General features: G+C 37.9%; 2 protein-coding genes across 6 annotated transcripts in view; both read left to right on the top strand.

Moving 5' to 3' along the window:
- LOC136676569 (FH1/FH2 domain-containing protein 1-like) overlaps positions 1–4,907 on the top strand; it is a 54,425-nt gene extending 49,518 nt beyond the window's left edge. For all 5 annotated transcript variants that reach the window (XM_066653668.1, XM_066653667.1, XM_066653666.1 and 2 more), the window contains 2 exons: positions 1,403–1,576; positions 2,957–4,907. In XM_066653668.1, the coding sequence (XP_066509765.1) occupies positions 1,403–1,576; positions 2,957–3,036 (254 nt within the window). In that variant the 3' untranslated portion in view covers positions 3,037–4,907. The remainder of the gene's footprint in view (positions 1–1,402; positions 1,577–2,956) is intronic.
- A 1,084-nt stretch (positions 4,908–5,991) lies between these two features.
- LOC136676486 (sodium/hydrogen exchanger 5-like) overlaps positions 5,992–17,131 on the top strand; it is a 33,810-nt gene continuing 22,670 nt past the window's right edge. Inside the window, exon 1 of the mRNA XM_066653554.1 lies at positions 5,992–6,220. Within this exon, the coding sequence (XP_066509651.1) occupies positions 6,010–6,220 (211 nt within the window). The 5' untranslated portion in view covers positions 5,992–6,009. The remainder of the gene's footprint in view (positions 6,221–17,131) is intronic.

The following is a 17,131-nucleotide window of genomic DNA, read 5'->3' as shown; positions in this document are numbered from 1 at the left end:
ATATATATATATAATATAATTTTTTTATATGCTCTGTTTAAATAGCTATTATCCAATGGAAAAAATATATTTAGTACTTTCACCTTTCCTTCATAAGTCTGCATGATAAATACATAAATGTTTCATGACTGCTTAACTACTTACATAAACATCTATGAAGGCTTGTTCCTAATATCAGTTGCCTTAAAGTCTAAGCACCACTTAATGGACCTCCATGAATATTTCACATTATTTTAGTTACTGACAGATATAAGTATGAATTAAAATGAAAATAGCAGCTTAATTTACTTTAAAACTGACAATTTTATTAAATTGACGGAAAAACCCGAGCTCGCTACGGAAATTCTTGAACGCAACCGTGACGTCACTGGTGGACAACAGCTGAACAACGCCGCGGTAAAACACCGTTATGACTGACTGTTATGACAGTATCTAGCTAAATAACCAGCATTATTCATGACAATATCCTAGCAATAAGCTAAATTCAAATTTAGAGGTACCATTATTCTGGTAAATGTGATCGAATTCGAACTCATCCGACACTATAAACCTCCGTAATGCAACTATCGCTACGTAGCCAAGTATAATGTGAGCCACCAAGTTTAGCAAGTCAAGCTAACGTTAACTAACACCAACTAAAACAGGCGAAGTAAGTGTCCTTACCCTGTTTACCTCCATGTTACAGAGGCTCTTGAACACCTTTCGTTGGTTTCCTTATATGCCCATATTGTTGGAAAAGGGAGGACCTACGGTCTTTTAAACCTTATTCCTTGAATTAGTAAGAAATAACATGTTTTCTGACTATCAATAAACACAAGTTAGGAACTCAAATTCCACTGTATTTATTTGTTTGACACTTTCATAGAGCTGGTGCTTAGCCTTTAACACTTTCTAGATTTAAATTCACTACGGAAGCCCTCATGACAACTGATGTTTTGGAATAAGCATTTGTAAAGGTTTTTGTAAGTTATGAGTTCTCAAGACTTATGTAGTCATCATGTAGACTTATGAAGAACACCTACAGAAAAACGGATACCTAATATAAAAAATGAACACTGGGATGTTTGAATTAATAAAACTAAGAAAAAAAAGTTTTTCATACAATTATAAGCCACAGGGGCATATTACCATGTCACTTTTTAATGTACAGACATTGTGTTATTATTAGCAGAGAGTTGTTCCCTTTCACACAATCAGATTTATTATGTGTGGTCTTTGCAGTGGTTTGGAGTAGGCTGATGGAGGGCAATCATCTGTAAGCCTTAGTTGGTTATAGTTCGTCCACCTCAGCTTGTTGGGCCTGGGACCTTACGCTTAGAATACTAACTGTGATTGCCATAGCCAACCTGTCTATGCTGTTTTTACATTAAATGATATATTTCCACAATGTTTTGCTCCACAGGTATGGGAAGAATTAGTCCGTTACCATCTACAGGCAAAGAGGAAAGTGCAAACTTGCAAGATGACGCCACAGATGAGATCATGGACAGACTGGTCAAGTCTGTTACTCACAATCCCTCAGAGAGGGCGTCTAGTCCTAAAACACGGAAGAGATCACGGCTGAACAGGAAGTCATGTGAGTAACGTATAATGAAAATACTGCATTAAGGCTGCTTTTTGTCTGATCATAACTTAAGGATAGTGCTGTGACAATAACATAATACAGTAATACGTCAATATTGACCAGCCAAACACAAGGAATGGCAAGCTACAGTCACAACCGCGATGTATACATTTTTTGCAAGGTCTTTCTTATTTTACACTTTAGTGCATGTGTAATAAATGTTAAATAAATTTGTTTTAAAAGCATCTGAACTGCTGCTGAACTGCTGAGTGTCAGTCTTCATTTTTATAAAATGGATGCAGTTTGGCAGGAAACCTAGTCACAAAACCAAATGCAACTTCACCAGTTTAGGAGCATATTAGCTTCCTACCAAATGTAAAGGGAAAGCCAAACAATTTATGGCAATATGCAAAATCTGACAGAACTTGGCTTAAAAATGACACTTTTGGTTACTTTTTAAAAATAAATCTCAATATTTCAAGACTGTGCTGATATTATGAAATCAAAATCGTTTTTCATGTGACACAGATGCTGTCTTTTCATATCAGGCCTAATTTCATATAAGGGCTTCAATTGTATCCATATTGGTGTAAATTTGACTTGGTGACAATGGATAAATTACAATTCATGTTTGATTTGTATTGTTTTGTAATCTACCTGTTTTTCTTCCACTTCCTTTTCTTTCTAACATACTTGACAAGTAGCCCTTACTTATTTGGCTCCAGTGAATGCTGGCTTTCATTTTGTTCTCAAACCAAAGGAGAAAACAAAGGATATATTTTGGTATTTCGATGCTATGATTTGTCTGTGTCCAAAACAAGTTGTAATCTGACTGGATCCTTTCCTCTGTTTTCTGAGGCACATAAATCTCTCTATCAGATCAGGCTCACATGTAGCTTTTCTCTCGTCTCCTCTTTTGTAGTTTGTTAAACCACCTGACAGTAAAGAAATAGGTTAGAACAGGAAAGAAAGGAACCTATTCTAGGTCACTCTCTCATAGGTTATCTTTAACAAAGGCAGAGGACATATACCTCCAAACCTGAATAAATATTTGATGCCTTTGGACTGTGGGTACATTAGCAGGGATATAGACACTCAGGTTGGTAACACGCTATGACCCATGCAGATATTACAGGTTGCTGGGATCATACCTACTATATAGACTTATCATTGCCTCGCAGAAATAGACTTTATTTTGAAATGACGTGATGTGAATATCAGCACATTTTATAAACTCACAATAAATTCTAATAATAGTCATAATAATAAATATTTTATATAGCTATTCATTTAGAAATGTACATACAAATATATCAGTCCTGTGGGGAAAATGATATTGATCCATCTCAATTGGTTACTGATGCAGTTGTGTGTGTTGTATGTATGTTGCAGTACGAAGGACACTGAAGAGTGGACTCAGTGTGGACGTGGTGCAGGCACTAGGTCTCAACAAGGCTACTGAAAAGATCTGACCCTGGACATACTGCAGGATCAAAGGTCTGATCTAGGCCCATCTAAATCGGCTGCATGGCCGGATGAGGCTGAGCCTAGACCCTGAAATGAAAACAAGACATTTGTGAGAAACAAAATGAGCAAAAGTGCTGGGGGACAGAGGCCTGGCCATCTGATCTCTCAGTGAAGGGGTTTTCTCAGTCATCTGCTGCAGACGCACTTTGGCTTCCTGTCTGAGTAATGGAACTTTATCTTCCGGAACTGAATGCAAACATGCTAAACTTTATCATGAGTTACTGTAAGAGACTCCAAACGGGAAAGCACAAATTAATATGGTGTTCATTTTTTATGAAATGTTTTTAATTGGTACATGAAAATAATAAAGATTCAAACACCAGATTTATTGATATCTATTGATGTAATATATATATAAATATATGATCCAAGAATGATGTAAGTTTTAGCTGAGAAATAATGTACAGGTGCAAGTTCTTTTTGTACATTTAAGAGCCTTTTTTATGTAGCACATTAGCAAATTTAAAGAGGAACAAAGTTCACTCGGTCAGTGTTTTGCTTTGTGTAAATTTTGAGTAGAAAAGGATGTTAAATATGGACACAATTCTGTTCAAGTTAATGTTTGGCACTGATCTCAGGTCAGCTTCTCTTTATGGCAAATGGTAAAAGACATTTCCCTGAAAGCTCAAATTACATGTTAAACTTCTACATTTATACACTTGATAGATGCTGTAATCTATAGGAAATTGCATGTTTAATCAACTTGCAAATGTAATTTAATGGTATAGCATTGGGTTAATCAAACCCTAGGCTGAATGGTGGAGGGCAGCATTGTTATACGCCATGCTTTACCAATCACAAAGATCAAATGTGTTGACCACGACATTTATTGTTCAAGTTTGGTTCTTCCAGGCTGCTATAATCATGTACAAAGAAATTGTACAGACACACATCTTGCATGGACAATGCAAAAATACAGCAGCGAACTTTGAACACCATACCATGTGGCTGATAAATGTAGTTTGGAGCATGGAATAATTCAATCAAATGTTTAAATGCTGTGTTTTGGCCAATAGAAGCTGATCTGGCCAGTGCGCTGTAGTAGCTTGTCTTGGCAATCCTCTCTCTGAGGTTAGCTGAATGATCCTCACACAAGGAGATCTTGATTAGAGGGAATATAAACTAGGTCACGTTCATTTGTGGTGTTTTTTGCTTGTATTATTTATCTCAACACATTCTTGTTAGGTTTGTGGATGCTACAACATGGAGTGGGGGTTGGCAGGTTCATTATTGGGTCCTGAAAATAATATTGCACAGGTGAATGGAGCCACTGTTGAACCAAAACAGAACAAGGTGATGAGAATGCCTTCATTTCAGGTCTCGTCTATTGTTTTTCTTTTTTGTTTTTCCCTAATTCAACCAATTTAGTTTGAACCACTGTGATGTTTTTTTGTTTTTTTTTTAATGAATAGTTCATTCCTTCAGTTCCAAGTATGTCATTTAGGCCTAAAACACACCCAGCACATTGGAAGATTACACAGTTCAAGTATTCTGAAGGATTTTATGGCTATTGAAATTTTGCACATGAAGTTGTATTCTGTGGGTTATTTATCAAGTTACAGTGAATGTCACTCTCACTCATACTGTGTGGGGTATTGATTTGTGGTCCTGAAACTTGTAATGCATAGTGCATGTTTTTCTCTCTTCATCCTGAATGTATATAGGTGTGCTCCACTGTTGAGGGAGTCCTGCTCTTACCAATTATTGGCACATTCAAAAAGTTTTAATGCAAATTACATTGTACACAGTATTTTTATCCCCTTGTGTTTTCATGTATGACCTTGAGAAATGTTTCTGGACTCAGTAAAGTATTTTAACAGACTCTTATGTGTTTGGTTGATTTAACTTTTCTTAAAATACCCATTATGTTATGCTACTTAAATTTCTGTAAACCCTCGATTTCACCTTCAGATGGCGCTGTTTCTTTGCACCCACAGTCTTGTCATTATTTTATTATTTTACCACATTTACCCATACTCTTATGTTATTTCTGTTATTTGTTTTACATTTTTAATGCATAAAATCTATTCCGTTTCAACTGACCTAAGAACACTGGAAGAGGGAAGGCCCTTTGACTTCCAGGTTCCTTTTAGTTCTCAGAAAAGGAATCCTTGGAAAACCCCTGTCACAATGAAGATATTCAGATACTCTGGGTTGAATACAGGGTGATTTGTTCTGACAGAGGCAGCCAAAAAATGTTGAATTTAAACTGCTAACAAGAATTGTTACATGTTTACACAAAAATGTACAGCTATTCTTACATTATACTGAAAAATATAACTCAAAATGCACTACAGTGGTCAGTGCTACATCCAGCTCGAGCAAGGGTTAATCCCATTTCACCCCTTGCCCTTAACACTTAACCTTTACCCTCTTTTTTTTTCTGGGGTTAGAAACTGATTGTGATTGGCTGCGAGGCGCGTCCGTCATAATTGATCAAATTTAAATTACTTTAATTGTAACCTTTAAAGCTCAGAATAGTAAAGACCAGTTAGCCAAATATGTATTCAGCCTAAATTACGTGGACAATGATAATCACATTTTTACCAAAATATGTACAACATATGTCCTCAATTAGGAATTAGGTTACACTCATCTGTAATTTATATATATATATATATATATATATATATATATATATATAGATAGATAGATAGATAGATATAGTGTGTGTGCGTGTATTTTTTTATTTATTTAGCCGTCATCACATTCTGACTCCTCCTCCTCGTGTGTGTGTGTGTGTGTGTGTGTGTGTGTCGGACGCTCCGCCCCGCTGTACCTCCTTACCGGCGGCGGAGGTGTCGGTGCTGTGGCTCCGGGAGCGGGGCGTCCCACCGCGTGCTCAATAAAAGCACGGCGCGGGGCGGTGGGCGGCGGAGCGGGGATCAGATGATGCTGTAGTGGCGCGGCTGTGGATCATGCTCCGCTTCACCGGGCTCCCCCTCCTCCTCCTGCTGATGAGCATCGCGGAGCTCTCCGCCGCCGGACAGCCCGAGGAGCACGGAGACGGCGGAGAGACCCATCACCATGGAGGCGGGGGTTACAAGATTGTGCAGTGGGAATGGAGCTACGTACAGACCCCCTATGTCATCGCCATCTGGCTGCTGGTGGCCAGCGTGGCCAAAATCTGTGAGTAAACCCCACGGACCATAAATACATTGTGGAAACACACCGGAGAAACGGGAATACTGGTTCCTCTCTGAGTCCCTGGGGGAAACTTCAGGAAACAGTGAGGGGTCATAGATGTCAGTGGGATATAGCAGCTCTTAATTAAACAGTAGTTCACAGGTGTTATCTGTTGGTCAGACGTGATATGTGGTGTTGTAGTTTTATGTGATGTTCTGTGTTGTTGGTCACTTGTTATTGGAAGTTTAAAGTACACATAAATGTACATTTATTTATCATTGTACAAAGTAAAATTAAATGTGTCTTCCACATTTAACCTATCCATGGCAGTGAAAACACACACACACACAAACTCACTCACTAGTGGGTTCGCAGAGTGCTCACACACACCTGGAGTGTCAGGCAGCCATCATGGGGAGCAGTTGGGAGTTAGGTGCCTTGCTTAAGGGCAACTCAGTCGTGGATGGAGGAGGACAGTGCTGTTCCTTCACTCCATCCACCCCCAATTTTCCTACCAGTCACAGGAATATAGCTGGTGACCTTCCAGTCCCAAGCCCACTTCATTAATGTTAACCCATAGCTGCCCCAAGTGTATAGGGGACGTTAGGTGTTAGCTGTTGGTCACAGGTCATGTTAGCCGTTAGTTGTAGTTTATATGTGATATTAGGTATTAGTTGTAGTTTATATTAGTTGTAGTTAGTTGGAGTCCAGGTGATGTTATGTGTTAATTGGACAGTTTATGACAGGTGTTAGCTGTGATCATAGGTGATAATGAGTGTCAGCTGTAAGATCTTTGCTTGAGTAGTGGTGGTAGATGTTAGCTGTTAGGTTGTTATTATGTGTTAGTTGTTATTTATTGTTGGAAATAATTGGAAGGTAATAGTTACTGCGTACACTGTTAGTTGTTATGTTAGCTAAAGGTTTTATAGGTGTAAGTTAGTGGATAGTTAGTAGGTGGTAGTTATAATTATTTAAAGTATGTTGGGTGTGTACTGAAAACTGAAACAATGAGCATGGAGAAGTGTTTGAAATTAGACTCTCACAAGGGACCATTAAAACTGCTGAGATTCTCATGTAGAGCCCCACTTTTTGATGTCTCTTGCTGTGTTTTAACATCAAACTGCCACCAAAAGCACTACACTCAGGAGAGTCAGTTAGTGTAGTATCTACAGTGCATATGTACATGATTTGGGACAAAGCCTCTCTGCTTTCTGTTTCCCTCTCTGCTCTCTGATTGGTTCACTGTGTCTATGGTTACCACAGCAGCAAATAATATTCTTTTCAATAAGTGCGTTGATTTCCAAGGCTACATATTATTATATATTTTATTGTGTATATAATATTTACATTTTAAAATTTATTTATTTATTTGGTTGTACTGTTATTTATTAATCAGTGGCTTTTTAACATTATAAATTATTACTGAAAATGAATGATCAGATTACTAGGCTTGAGACTTTATTTCCACTGTTATAATGAATGCCTTATAAAAGATGTTATGTTTATTACAGCTTAATTCTTAAATCTGTAAAGCTTTAAAAAAGTGATTCTATTGTATATTTTGTGCGAGGCCTAGGGCAAAATTTCTGTTTATCTTTCTGCTTTTAGTTTTAATATGACTTTTTTACCTGCTGAGAAAGCTGACAGTTGCACACACATGGCTCATATAATCTCTTTAGAAAAGACTGATGATAAACTGAAATACTCTGAAGCAACTGCACATGACCCAAAGGTCACTGTACCAACACAGAATGTCAGCTTGAGGGACAAATTACTCTTGCACTGGGATGTGGAGCAAGGGAACAACATTCCTTGAAGAGATGGAGTTCGATTCAATACCTTTGGGACAAGCTGGACTGGTGTTTGTGATCCAGAACTAATTATCCACATGCTTGTGGCTGAAGGCAATCAAATCCCCACGGCAGTGATCAAATATCTAGTGCAGAGCCTTCCCAGAAGCATAGAGGATGCTACTAATAAAAAGCAGGCACAGACCTTCATTGAATAGTGGTGATTTCAGAAGAAATATGTTATGAATAGCTTTCAACAAATCTTTGGACATATTGTGTATTTATGGATTCACTGATACAGCAACTGCAAACCAAAGCTTTCCTTTGTCTGATATGGTTCATCCACATTTCTGCTGTTGCCAAAACCTATGCCAATGCATAAACATATATAACATGATAAAATGTAGACTGCACATACCTGAAAAGATTTTACAGAGAAATATGACATTTATTTCCACAGTAAAATTAATAAAAAGTAGTAGTAGATCAGCATCATGTATCCATTCTGCTCCTGAGGGTATAATAAATATGTCATAAAATATTGGTTGGAAACATTGGCCAAATCTAAATGGAAAGCAATTCTAAGTGTAAAGCTTTTATAGTTTTTTGAAGTGACTGAGTGACCCTAGTGATTAACTCATGCATTTAACTCCTGCTCTAATTGTTGTACTCTATAATGAGACAGACTCTTCTGTCTCATTTTAACAATGAGAGCACAGTGTTCCTACCACTTTGGCATCACTCCAAGTGTGGTGGTTGTGTTTTTAGGAGCCCCTGTACAGGAAGGGCTGCATCCTATGATTGAGTATGACCCATTTCCAGCCAGCAGAGGCGCTGTGTTTGGCTATGCTCCTACCCTCAAGGTGAGAGATCAGGCCTGCTACAAATGCCCAGGAAAGCACTTACTCAATGACAGATTGATCATGACTGAATCCAGCTTTTGTCATGATAGAGAAACAGAAGAACATTGGCAGCGGAGAGGGACCACACATTGGTGGATTAATGTAGAGGCTCGTGCTGGAGGACACCTTCTGTCTCCTTCATGCTTCTGATCATTTGCAAGTGTAAAATGAGTCCGAAAAACACTGCTGTTCCATCTGATCTCACACCTCATCTTTCATTCACTACATATCCTGCATGGTACCTTTTAGCCTCTCATTTTCTCTTAACCCCACTCCCATTTTATTCTCCTGTTTGGCTGGTGGGCTGTTTTGTTCACGTGGGCGTCTGTTGGGCGATTGGCCCACTCTGTTTTTCATGAGCCAGGCAGAGACGTGTTCTATTTCAGACGACTCTACTGTCTCCATTCCCCTAAAGGAAACACCATTCAAAATTCGCCGTGAATATTTGCCTCGCATTTGGTATTAGGAGAAGGAGCCCACAGAAACACATTACCCCAAGCACCTGCAAGGTTCTCTCCTGAATTTCAATGTTGTAGCTATTGAATACACGTCCAGCGTTCAAAACTGAGAAAGAGGTTATGCACAGAGTCTTTATAAGATCAGATAACTAACTGTTCTTTTACAGGATATGGGTAAAAGTTTGTGGGCACTATCCATCACAACTACACAAAACCTTCAAGAGTTTCTCATCAATGAAATATATTAATAGGTGTTTGTTGCCCTTTGTTGCAGTAATACTCCCCCTTACTTCAATAAAGCATTACTCTAAATGGGCTCAACTCAAAAATCAAATCATTGATGTGAGTATTTGATCGCATGTAGATTGGATGTAGCTTCATCGCTCCAGTAATCACAGTTTTATTGCTTAAAAGCCCAGTGCTGAGGGGCTTTTTTACCTTTTTTACTTGACACTTGTCATTGGGCATAGTGACCTTTGGCTCGTGTGGTTACTCCAGAGCCTCTCATTCTATTGAAAATAATTTTCTTTCACAAACCCTGTTTATGAACTTGAACACATGTCAGGAAGTGATGCAGCTCAAAGTGTTTGTATGTGGCCTTATGTGACATCTTGTCATATTAAAGGCTAAGCACCACTTAATGAATTCATTCCATGAATATTACACATTATTTTAGTTACTGACATTTATAAGTATGAATTAAAATGAAAATAGCAGCTTAATTGGCTTTAAAACTGACAATTTTATTAAACTGACGGAAAAACCCGAGCTCGCTACGGAAATTCTTGAACGCAACCGTGACGTCACTGGTGGACAACAGCTGAACAATGCTGCGGTAAAACACCGTTATGACTGACTGTTATGACAGTATCTAGCTAAATAACAAACATTATTCATGACAATAGCCTAGCAATAAGCTAAACTCAAATTTAGAGGTACCGTTATTCTTGTAAATGTGATCGAAGTCGAACTCGAATTCATCCGACACTATAAACCTCCGTAATGCAGCTACGTAGTCAAGCTAATGTTAACTAACACCAACTAAAACAGGCGAAGTAAGTGTCCTTACCCTGTTTACCTCCATGTTACAGAGGCTCTTGAACACCTTTCATTGGTGTCCTTACATGCCCATATTGTTGGAAAAGCGCCAATGAAATGAGCTACAGATAACGGAGTGAGTGGATGGTCCTTTCCAAAGTGCCTGTTTAAAGTTGACAAATTTAGTCCATTTTCTGGATATTTTGGGATCTTTGGGCCATTTGTGCACAGATGTCACACTGTACATTGAATTATTTCAGCCAAAAACAACACACATTTTGGTCATTTTGCATTAAATTAAGTGCGACTTCTAGAGTTGTTGTCCACCATCTACGTCACAGGCAAGACGTCTATTAGAGTTTCCGAACACCGTTTGGGGTGGGGGGGAGCGGAGGGACCAACGGTCTTTTAAACCTTATTCCTTGAATTAGTAAGAAATAACGTGTTTTCTGACTATCATTAAACACAAATTAGGAACTCAAATTCCACTGTATTTATCTGTTTGACCCTTTCATATAGCTGGTGCTTGGCCTTTAATAGAGATGGTACAGACTTTGAAATGTGTTACACATTGGTAAAGTCGTAATATATTTACTGACCATGGAATTGGACCTGACTGAGAAATGTAGCACTGAGCGATTTATCGAATTTTATTTTCAATTACAATTTTGGCTTCAAGTGATTGTGAAAACAATCAAGATAAAATGATTATTGTGCCTGCCCCCTCCAGGGTGTATTCCCGCCTTGCGCCCGATGATTCCAGGTAGGCTCTGGACCCCCCGCAACCCTAAATTGGATAAGCGGTTACAGATAATGGATGGATGGATGGATTATTGTGCCTGATTTCCCCTGATTCCTTTTTGCAGAGATGCTCTTGTGTTACAAATGATTACCGATGATATTCCTTTCCTGATCCTTTATTTCCTTTGGAATAACTTACTGACCAGAATATGCTGAATATTTACCAAAATCTTAAATGCGTAAGAGTTTTTTGTTGGAGGTGATAATGCACCGCAGCTTAGTTGATCTTAATTATTTGTTTATTATTATTCTTTTTTTTAGTTGAATTAAAAGTAAGCTTTAAAATGATTTCCACTGATTAAATAATCTTGAATAAAATAATTTGTTGATTTATTTTCATAAATAGCCATACTAATATTGTCAGCTCATTACAGCAATTAATACAAAACAAAACCAAGGTCAATATTTACTGTCCTTGCCCTACTGTGACCCTGACGAGGTGTGGTGCTGAGCAACGACTCCAAAGGGAATTTGGACAGTTGTAAGGTGTTCTCAGCTAGACCAGGAGGCTTCCTGTGGAAATGGAAAAGAAATCAGTACAATTAGATTTGCTTTTGCTATTCTGTGCTGTTATGACCCTTCGAGGCTTAGAGTGAGCAATCTGCAGCCCATAATACAGACAGGTGAATTGTTGCTATGGGAAGAGAGCAGGGCCGTAGATCAGTTAGAGATTGAGCAGGTGTGGAAGAGCCACCTGCTGGACCCCCGATGGTCATCCAGCTCCTGGTCCTGGAGAACTGGAATAATGATATCTCTCTTTCATGCTTATTCTTTCATCTTTTTATTGTTTTGTTCTCTAGAGCTTCCTGTTCAGGCCACAGTGTCCTGTAATGGACTTCAAACGCACAAGCAATCAAACACAAGCAAGGAAAACGTGCACTGCAATGTCTGTTTTACACTCCACTTGTCTGTAAAATCAAAGCATAGGACTAATTGTCTTACGGTGGCGGTGTAGGTGAGCTTTTTCATAATGTGTTAAAGAATCATTGAAGAAAATGACAGATTGCATGCTTGTGTTCATTGTTTTCATGGACATCTAGTTATGAAAGTGACCAAGTGGAGTGGGCCTGCATAGAAACAACTGACCTTACCTATATCTGTGGTAGGAAAATGTAAATAATTCCATTCAGTAAAATATTAAACTGCAACATTTGTGCAGTGTGCCTCCTGCCTATGCTCCCCACTCCTGCCTTATTCAGTTGCCTTGCTGCAATGCCAGGGAGCATGTTGAAAATATTTATAACATCATTGCTGTCCAAAGAAAAACGTGTATCTCCGTTTTTGTGGGTTTTTGATGTGTAAATGATGTGAATAGTTGTTATACTGAATATTCAAAACAGATGCAGGCATCGTAAGTCTAATGATATATTACAAGTCAAATAAAAATGCTCAAACAACAGGTGTTTAACCTATGGTTGCTGGCCATTTATTGTTGCATGCTGTACACATACAGCAGCTACATTCACAAATCTCTTGAATTTGCAGAATTTGTATGTTGATTATTGATAAATCCCCATTCCCAAACATTCATGTTCATTAGAAAATAATACCCAAATCCAAGCAGATCCCAGATCAGATGCTAACATACTGAATTTAAAATTTATGACTGTTATTCAGTCTGTTATTAGAGCTCTTCATAAATGCCTGGAAATGCCTGGCGTCCAGCAGACCTAGTGAATTTTCCATAAACATTGATAAAGACTGCGAGGGTTTACTTAATAGGGTGTTTAATTGTGAGGTAGCTTTTTATTACAAGCAGTATTGGTCTTATCTACTGCCTTATTCAAGGAAGCAGGCCAGTGCTTTAATTGCTCGGCCACTCTAGAGAAATTGCTTAAAAGCCTGTGTGTGTGTGTGTGTGTGTGTGTGTGTTTGGGAAAGAGTGGTCAGGGCTGGCCATGATGGATAAAAATTGCATTTCTGTTTCGCTTGCTCTCTTTCTCTCATCTCTATCACTCCTTTGCTTGAAAACAGGGCCTAAGAGGGACCATTGGCTTTTTAACCCACGCTTTTGAAGGTCTTCTTTATTATTAGTGTTAGTCATTCATGAAAGCTCCTTTGTTCACACTGCTGTTTAAATCACGGACAAGCCTTCATTTTACTACCAGTAAAAAGGGTCATTTATTATTAAATGTATTAATTTTTCAGGATAAATTTCTTTGTAAATTGGGCATAGGTCAAACCTGTTGGATATGGGATGGAAAGTGAAAAGAAAGAACTATGAAAAACTATTTCCAAAACTGGATTTGGAAAAAAAAAAGTGTTGACAGATGTATAAAAGAGAGAGAGAGACTCCTATCAACCATACAATACCTTAAAATGTTTTAAAATTTTCTCCATCTAAAGAAAAAAAAAATAGTACACTTAAACTTTGAAACACAGGAGAAAATAAAGCCTTATTATGGCTTTTATAAAACATCCACAAGTGTTTCTGTCCATGCTGTGAGAAGACAACCCAACACTATGGGTCTAAAAGGATGTATAGCTCCTGGAGGAAACTGAACTGGCCACTCAGGAGACCAGGAATAACATCACTGGATGAGTTTGGGATAACTTGGATTTCGAGAAGTAGAAAATACAGTAATCTTCTAATACGTTTCTGCTTTATTCCTAACCCTGAACATGAATAGTTTTTACTTATAGGAAATGAATGGAAATGAAATAAATTCAAGGTTTATGAAGATAATGTACTAGATGTATATATGAGATAATTGTACAATATGCTCTGTGGTTGTGTGTAACAGAGACAGAGGTGTGTTTTTTGTGTTCTCTCGTGAATGAATCACATGGGGTGACTGATGTGTCCCTGGTAGAGTTGTGTGTGTGTGTGTGTGTGTGTGTGTGCGTGTGCTTGTCATGGTCTAATCGTTCTGTCCATGAAAACCATGAATAATTACTGCCAATAGACTCTCTCATTACCTTTCTGATCCTCTCTGCACATTAGATCTCTCTCTCTCTCTCTCTCTCTCTCTCTCTCTCTCTCTCTCTCTCTCTCCTCTAACGATTTCTCCTATCTTTTTCTTTCTCCATTTTAACTTTCAGGACAGGGCATATAGTTCCTTGCTAATAATCTTTGATGTGAGGAAGAAAACTCTTGTTGTCATTAGCTGACTCATCCTGCTGTGCTGCTCAGACTGTAAATTAGATGCTCATTTACTCACTGATTCTACTAGTACTACAGAATTACTGCTCTTGACTTAGTTACTGTCACTAGGATTGCTGTGTAATACATATGTAGTGATAGGTCACTACATATATATATATATGCTACCTCTAGAAAGTTTGGAATCAATGTTTAGTAGCAATACAAAACATTTTCACTTGCACATTAGTATAAAAATGATTCTATAATGCTAAACTTGTGTACAACTTGTGTGTGTGTGTAAAAATTATATATATATATATATATATATATATATATAATTTTTTTAATGTATGTGAAATGGTGTACTAAGCTGTCAGATATTCACAAAAAATGAGAGCAACTTACAGCATCATTAAAATGAAGTTAATACAGAATCTATCTATTTCAAAATTGAAGATGACACAGTATATTAAAGCAGACCCAAGAAAGCAAGGTAAATAGATGACTACATTGCCATTGTACATCTTTACTTTATATCCTCATTCCTTTTCATTTACCCTTGCTTTGAATGACGTAAGTGATAAACAAGCCTGAATGGAATCTGCACACCATGTTTAATGAAGTCTGGCATTCTATTGGCTTTCCTGTTGAGTCATATATTTTGCTGTTTTGTTCTACTGAAATATGTGCAAAGTAAGGCTGTCTGCAAGAGAAGAAGTAAGACTGTGCAGGTCTTTCTGTCACAGAACCTTTTCCATGGAACTTAATTTAATAACACGGATATTACACTGTGTAGACCTCAGCATGGTCTTATCTTTAGTCAGTCGGAACATGGTCTGATACTATCTCTGTACTCCAGCTTGTTTTCAAGAACATTCCTGAGGATTAAGTTGGTATTTTTCACTGATATTGATATTGAAATTCAGAGGCGCGCTGAATATGATTACAAGGCAATTAGGTGATTAAGTAAACAACACAAACAGATGTAAGTGTGGATGCAGGTATGGCATGAAGGTCAAAGGTATGGATGGAAGAGTTTATTAAGCAGGCATGTAGATTTTTGGTACCATGATTTATTTATTTATTTTTTTTAACCTCAAATTTCATTCAGATTTTTTGTACTCATTGCAAATTCCAGGGCCCATGGTGGTGCTAAAGTTAATGTTGCCACATTACAGCTCCTGTGTTCAATCCCCCCAGTAGTTCACGGCCTGTCAGGAGTTTGGTGTGTTCTCCTCATGTCTGTGTGGGTTTCCTCCCACAACAAAAAACACATGTCAGTAGGTAGATTCACTGTGTACAATAGCCTACTTGCACATGTTTCCTCTGAAACATGTGAACCCAGCTGCATTCTTTTTTGAACTGCCACAAATGGACTATCAGACAGCTCACAGTCCTTGGAGGAGAATGGTAATTTTGCATTAAAATGTCTAGAAATTTTATTTGTGGATGATGTGAACTTTACTCAAAACATTTCATTTCATTTGTAATGTAGGTATAAAAATGGAATGTCATTTTACTATGGGGACCAATAATTTGCATAAATCTTTACATGACAATTCCATTACAGGTGTATTTCACAAATATAAACCATATTTAGTTTAAATTCCTACATATTACAAATGCAGCATGAAGGAACACGATGCACGACATTGCTGTGTTGTGTGAATAAACCCAGCCTGCCATATTTTGGATGAAATATTAGCATACATTTGTCAGAGCATGTGTGTGTGTTTGTGTTTTTGTATTGTGTCATTCAGAGGCACACTCACCGAAGACTCATCTGAAATGTGAGACGTGTTAGTGTACTCACGCCACAGAAATGTCTATAATTTATTAGTGTTCATTATGGGTAAGTGGCCATATCATGCTGCGATGATGATAAGAAAACAATATATTGCACTTGCCTTATGTTCATAATTATTGATCTTCTTATGCTCTGGTTATAATTCTCCATATGTTGTCTCTTAAGCAGGGCTGGCATTAAGGTTTTTATTCAGTGAACACAATTTCTCATGCTGAACGTTTGTAAATTGGTTTATAATTTGTTCTCAGTTTCTCCGGAAGCTAGCTCATATTACTTGCAAAAATCATTACCACTGTACTGGAAATTTTAATCAAAATTAACATTAATCCCCTTTTCCGCTATAGAGCTATAGACATGAGGTCGGATTACTGTAACCACTCACCTCTGTCAACACTTTTTTTCTTGTTCTTTCTTCTCTTTGCTTTTAAAGAGGATTTCCAATTCAAAATAGTCTAAAACATATATATATATATATATATATATTAGTGTCGCAGTCACACAGCTCCAGGGACCTGGAGGTTGTGGGTTCGATTCCCGCTCTGGGCGACTGTCTGTGAGGAGTTGGCGTGTTCTCCCAGTGTCAGTGTGGGTTTCCTCCGGGTGCACAGTGGAGAAATATATACATGCTTTGGAGCTTTCTCACCACAATTGGCATTGAGCAAGGTGCCCATAAGTTCATATCATTGCTGTCCAATGAAAACTTGTATCTCCATTTTTGTCTCTACTTAGTTTGCAGTGGTCCTTCACATTGTGTGAAAATGTTATGAAGAATGGACCAATAGAACTGTATCAAAATGACTTGGAATCAGTTCCCTTTAGACTGACTTCCACTGAAAATGTATTTATTTATTTATTTATTTATTTATTTATTTAACATTCCACTTATATATTGCCTTTCTACAAACCCAAGGAGGCTTTACAATCAACACTCCACATTCAATTCACACAAACACTGGCAAGAAGTGGCAGCCAAATGTGCACAGCGTGCTCTCGACTAGGAACGACCTTCCACTTGGAGGACTGCATCAGGGTT

Source organism: Hoplias malabaricus, chromosome X2, assembly GCF_029633855.1.
Source record: "Hoplias malabaricus isolate fHopMal1 chromosome X2, fHopMal1.hap1, whole genome shotgun sequence".
Taxonomy (NCBI): Eukaryota; Metazoa; Chordata; class Actinopteri; order Characiformes; family Erythrinidae; genus Hoplias; species Hoplias malabaricus.
The sequence above is the reverse complement of the archived record's forward strand: the minus strand, read 5'-3'. Positions and strand labels throughout refer to the sequence as shown.